Source organism: Bison bison, unplaced genomic scaffold (genome assembly GCF_000754665.1).
Source record: "Bison bison bison isolate TAMUID 2011002044 unplaced genomic scaffold, Bison_UMD1.0 scf7180017863978, whole genome shotgun sequence".
Lineage (NCBI taxonomy): Eukaryota > Metazoa > Chordata > Mammalia > Artiodactyla > Bovidae > Bison > Bison bison.
In genome coordinates, this window is record NW_011494550.1 from 794,449 (window position 1) to 799,524 (window position 5,076).

Below are 5,076 nucleotides of genomic sequence, written 5' to 3' on the forward strand. Positions count from 1 at the left end.
TCACCCACCGCAAGAGGGGCATTCCACAGTTGACCCCCAGTGAACTTGAAGCCTTCCTTTATGACTTCTCACAGCCTGGTGGCCTCACCGGGCCCCTCAACTACTATCGAAACATCTTCAGGTGAGGACCCAGGGCCTGACAGGCTCAGGAGAGTTGTGGGCATGGGGGTGGGGGTGGGGCAGCCATCCTTCTGCCTGTCTGTCTGTCTGTCTTGATCATAGGACCTTCCCCCTGGAGCCCCAGGAGCTGGCCACACCCACACTGCTGCTATGGGGGGAGAAGGACCCCTATTTTGAGCAAGGGCTGGTAGAGGCCATCAGCAGCCGTTTTGTGCCAGGCCGGCTCGAAGCCCACATCCTGCCAGGCATGGGGCACTGGATCCCCCAGACCAACCCTGTGGAAATGCACCAGTATATGTGGGCCTTCTTGCAAGATCTGCTGGACTGATGGCCCTAGCTCACTGGCTTGCATGCACCCAGGAGTTCTCACACTGGCTTGCATGGTCCCAGGTTGTATATATACGGATGGACTCTTGATGCACACGGATGGAATTCCTAGACTGCACACAAGTGCTTCTGTGGATACCCTCAGGCACACCACCCTCATATGCTCACATACAGGCAGGCATGTATGCACGTGTGAGCAAGCACTTTGACCCCTGGGAACCAGGTGTGCCTCTCTGGGGAGCTAGATACGAGTGTCCTACTTCTCCTTTCCATGAGGCCCCACCCATCTTGCCAAAGTCAAAGCCCAGAGCTGCGTTGACCATGAACTATGACCTTTCTGTCCCTGGCTTCCACCGCCAGTCTGGAGTCCTCAGCTAAATGCTGCTCTGTCCAATACAGTACTTGTAGCCACGTCTGGCTACTTCCATGTTAATGCAAGTTAATTAAAATTAAATAAAGATGAAAAATTTAGTTCCTCACTCACACAGGCAGGTGGAGGTCCTCCTCTCCAGCCAGGCCCTGGGTAAACTCCTATGATCTCCCTCCCGGTCATGACTCCTGGCCTTATGAGGTCAAATTCTCCCGCCCCAGCCTGGGAAAGATCCCTGGGATCTCTGTCTCAGATCTATGGGAAAACAGCTCTTGGCTCTGTTAGGATAAGTAAGATTGTGGACTCAGCACAGGAAGGGACCAGCTCCCTAAATAGCCATCTGGGGTGTCTGGCCTGCCTCCCCAGTTCCTGGACTCTTCTGCTCCAAATTAACCAGAATTTCTGCTGATTCTTCCTGGGGACTCTTGGCTCCAGCCTCCAAGTGAAGATCATACACATCAAAGGTGAACTATCCAGCCCCAAGCCGGTCACAGCATTAACTTTTATCTCCCTAGGCCTTGTCCTGGCCTCTGGGAACACTGTCAGGACTTGCAGCAGTGTGATGAATCAGTCTGAGGGTCTCAGAAATATTAATACCTTTCTCTTATCTCCAGGGGTTTCTCTGGTGGCTCAGATGGTAAAGAATCTGCCTGCAATGCAGGAGACCCGGATTTGATCCCTGGTTGGGGATGATCCCCTGGAGAAGGGCATGGCAACCCACTCCAGTGTTTTTACCTGGAGAATCTCCTGGACAGAGAGCCTAGTGGGTTACAGTCTATGGGGTCACAAAGACTTGGACATGACTGAGCGACTAACACTTTTTACTTTTTCACTTTTATCTCCGGGATGGGCCTGCCTAGCCAAAGCCTGCCTGCTGGTTATCCGCTCTGTCCTCCTTTGTCCCCTGCATAAAAATCCTTTCACTCATCATATGTGTCAGGAGCTGTTCTAGGCCCTGAGGATAGAGTGTATTCAAGGACACAGGCCCCCTTCTGGAGTTAACAGAGAAGAGGCAGAAAGAGCAACGTGGGTGTGTGACCAGTCCCAGGAAAGGTTTTCGTTTCAGGGAGTGGGAAGCAGTAACAGGAAGGTCAGAGGCTGGGGTATGCTTGGGCTACTGGAGTAGCAAACAGTGTGGAGATTAGTGCCTGCTAGGGTGGAGCGAGGGGGCAGGCTCGAGGAAGAGGCCACAGCCAGACCGCCAGGGGCTTCAAAGAGTTCGGATCTGATTCTCAAGGGGAGCCAGGGAGGGTTTTCAGCAGGGGAGGGACATGGTTTGCATTTTGAGAAGCTCCCTGTGGCGGCTGAACTTCTCACGCAAGAGTGAGAGCGAGGAGATAGGCCCAGAGCCGCGCACAGCCTCAGAACCAGATGGTCTGTTAGCCCCATCTGAGCCGGGACCCCCAGACCCCACCCATTCCACCTCCTCCCTCTACTCTTCCTCGCCGCAATCAAGGGGCCAGGAAGATGAACGAGAGGAAGAGGGAGCCCGGGACCTTAGTTAAGGTTTAGGTCGAGGAAGCCTGTGTGCAGGATGAAGACGGTGTGTCGCGGGGGCGGGGGGCGGGCAGGGTTGGCCGTGGGTCTGGTGACCGTTGCTAGGGTGACGGGGAAAGGGCTGATGGTTAACCGGAACGGGGAGAGGTTGTCTGGGTGACCAGAGGGGCCCAGGAGAAGGCTGACGGGAGGCCTGGAACAGTTGCCAGGGCGACGGGGGAGGGGGTCCGCAGACGGTTGTCAGGGTAACGAGAAGGCGCCGTCTTACGCCTCCGCGCCTGCTGGCGGGCGAAAGGCGGTGTGGTGGGCAGAGGGGAGAGGCGATCGGGTTGATTGGGCAGAGTCCTGGCAAGTGAGCCAATAGCAACTAGAGGCTTGGCCAAAACCCGCCTCTCTCAGCCTGAGCCAATCCGGGAGCGTCTTTCTTAGAGCTGAGGAGGAGCCGACACCCGGAGGTTTTGGACTCTGACTGAGGCCCCTCCCAGACACCGAGTCACCCTCTTCCTGCTCCGGACTCCCGTTTCCAGATCACCTTCCATCGTTTACTCACTTATCATTCACTCATTCATTCGCTCACCCACTCGTGTACATGTCGTTGCTGCTGCTGCTGCTAAGTCACTTAAGTCGTGTCCGACTCTGTGTGACCCCATAGATGGCAGCCCACCAGGCTCCCCCATCCCTGGGATTCTCCAGGCAAGAACACTGGAGTGTGTTGCCATTTCCTTCTCCAATGCATGAAAGTGAAAAGTGAAAGTGAAGTCGCTCAGTCGTGTCCGACTCTTCGCGACCCCATGGACTGCAGCCCACCAGGCTCCTCCGTCCATGGGATTTGCCAGGCAAGAGTACTAGAGTGGGGTGCCATTGCCTTCTCCAACATGTCCTTGCTACCAACTGTAATACGTGGTCCTGCACCAGTGGACGGACAGGGGAGATACAGCCGGGCAGACTCTCCCAGCCCTATGTGGTCAGACCCCAGTGGAATGAGGGACTAGGGGCGAGGGGATGGGATGGGCACCTACCTGGAGGAGGCGGCCTTAGAGCTGAATCCTGCTGGAATGTGCTCCAGTCCACAGAAACCTCCCTTGCACAAGTCATTTAGCATTTCTGTGGGACTGGGAGGAAGGTTTGGGATGGGAAGACGTGGGAATGCAAAATGATTCCAACACGAGGCCAGGAGCCACATCTCCAGTACGACCAGGGCCACAGGGAAGGGTCCCAGACAGATCTGCATGTCTGGAATATTACTTGGGAGCTGGTAAGGGGGCAGGACCAGAGGGGGAAGACTGAAGGTGGGGAGGCCTGGAAGGAGAATGGGTGTGGTCCAGGCAATAGAGGATGAAGTCCAGGCACTCGAAGGAGGAGTAGAATCCCAGAGAAGACCAGAAGCACGTTTGCGGCATATTCAACCTGAAGGAGCGGGACCCCTGAGGCAGGAACCTGGAAGCATCTAATAGGTTAAAGATAAAGATAATCCCTGGGCTTATCCTTAAAGATAATGGGCTTCCCTGGTGGCTCAGAAGTTAAAGCATCTGCCTGCAATGTGGGAGACCTGGGTTCGATCCCTGGGTCGGGAAGATCCCCTGGAGAAGGGAATGGCAACCCACTCCAGTATTCTTGCCTGGAGAATCCCTTGGGCAGAGGAGCCTGGTGGGCTACAGTCCACGGGGTTGCAAAGAGTTGGACATGACTGCGCGACATAACTCACTCAAAGATAATCCAGCAAGCATCCATGTTTGGTGAGGCAAAAGGGCACTGAAGCTGGGAGAGAGAATGAAGCCTCCCCAGAACAGAGTGGAGAACAAACAAGACTTGGGAGCCCCCAGCATCTAAGAGACAGGCAAAGGAGGAGGGGTTAGGGTTAGGCAGCAGAGGAAGTAGGCAAGGGTGATGCCCCAGAAATGGTGGGGGAGGAGGTCAAGGAAGAGAGGCATGCACAGCCCATGGTATCAAAAGCTACTGAGAGATTTGGAGGATTGAGCCATGCAGATTGTGAGGGAGGAAACCTGAGAATTCAGGCTGAGGACAGTAGACTTGGATGCTCTGAATGCAGTTAAGTGGAGATGGGAGGGAAGAGTGGGGACCCCAGTCGGGAGCCTGGAGGGAACAACTGACATTCAAATGGAGCAATTTGAGACAGATTTGCTATAGGGACCATATACAGTGGGCAGGGTTTGAGGAAACCAACAGGGGTTAGTGCAGCAAACCCCAGTGAGCACCCCTGAAGAGGCATGACCACTTCCGGATCCCCCTGCCTAGGAAGGGGGAAGGAAGGATGTTAGCAGAGCCCAGAGAGAGGTTTGTTGTTTCAGTGTTGTTTGTCGTTCAGTCGCTAAGTTGTGTCTGACTATTTGCGACCCCATGGACTGCAGCACATCTGGCTCTCTGTTCTTCACTATCTCCTGGTGTTTGCTCAGATTCATGTCCATTGAGTTGGTGATGCTATCTAACCATCTCACCCTCTGTTGCCCCCTTGTTTCCCAGGGGACAGGGTCTTTCCCAGCATCAGGGTCTTTTCCAGTGAGTCAGCTTTTCACATCAGGTGGCCAAAGTATTGGAGCTTCAGCCTCAACATCAGTCCTTCCAATGAACACCCAGGATTGATCTCCTTTAGGATAGACTGGCTGGATCTCCTTGCAGTCCAAGGGACTCTCAAGAGTCTTCTCCACACCACAGTTCAAAAGCATCAATTCTTCAGCACTTAGCCATCCTTATGGACCAACTCTCACATCCATACACGACTACTGGAAAAACCATAGCTTTGA

The 5,076-nt window shown here is 54.4% G+C and overlaps 2 protein-coding genes across 2 annotated transcripts in view; both read left to right on the forward strand.

The window, feature by feature from the left end:
• EPHX3 (epoxide hydrolase 3) overlaps positions 1–2,978 on the forward strand; it is a 7,248-nt gene extending 4,270 nt beyond the window's left edge. Inside the window, exons 8-9 of the mRNA XM_010833987.1 lie at positions 1–121; positions 223–2,978. The exon at positions 1–121 is cut by the window's left edge and continues 5 nt beyond it. Coding sequence (XP_010832289.1) covers positions 1–121; positions 223–448 — 347 coding nt within the window. The 3' untranslated portion in view covers positions 449–2,978. The remainder of the gene's footprint in view (positions 122–222) is intronic.
• The window catches only part of NOTCH3 (notch 3), a 52,415-nt gene continuing 50,242 nt past the window's right edge, over positions 2,904–5,076 (forward strand). Inside the window, 1 exon segment of the mRNA XM_010834003.1 lies at positions 2,904–2,928. Within this exon segment, the coding sequence (XP_010832305.1) occupies positions 2,904–2,928 (25 nt within the window).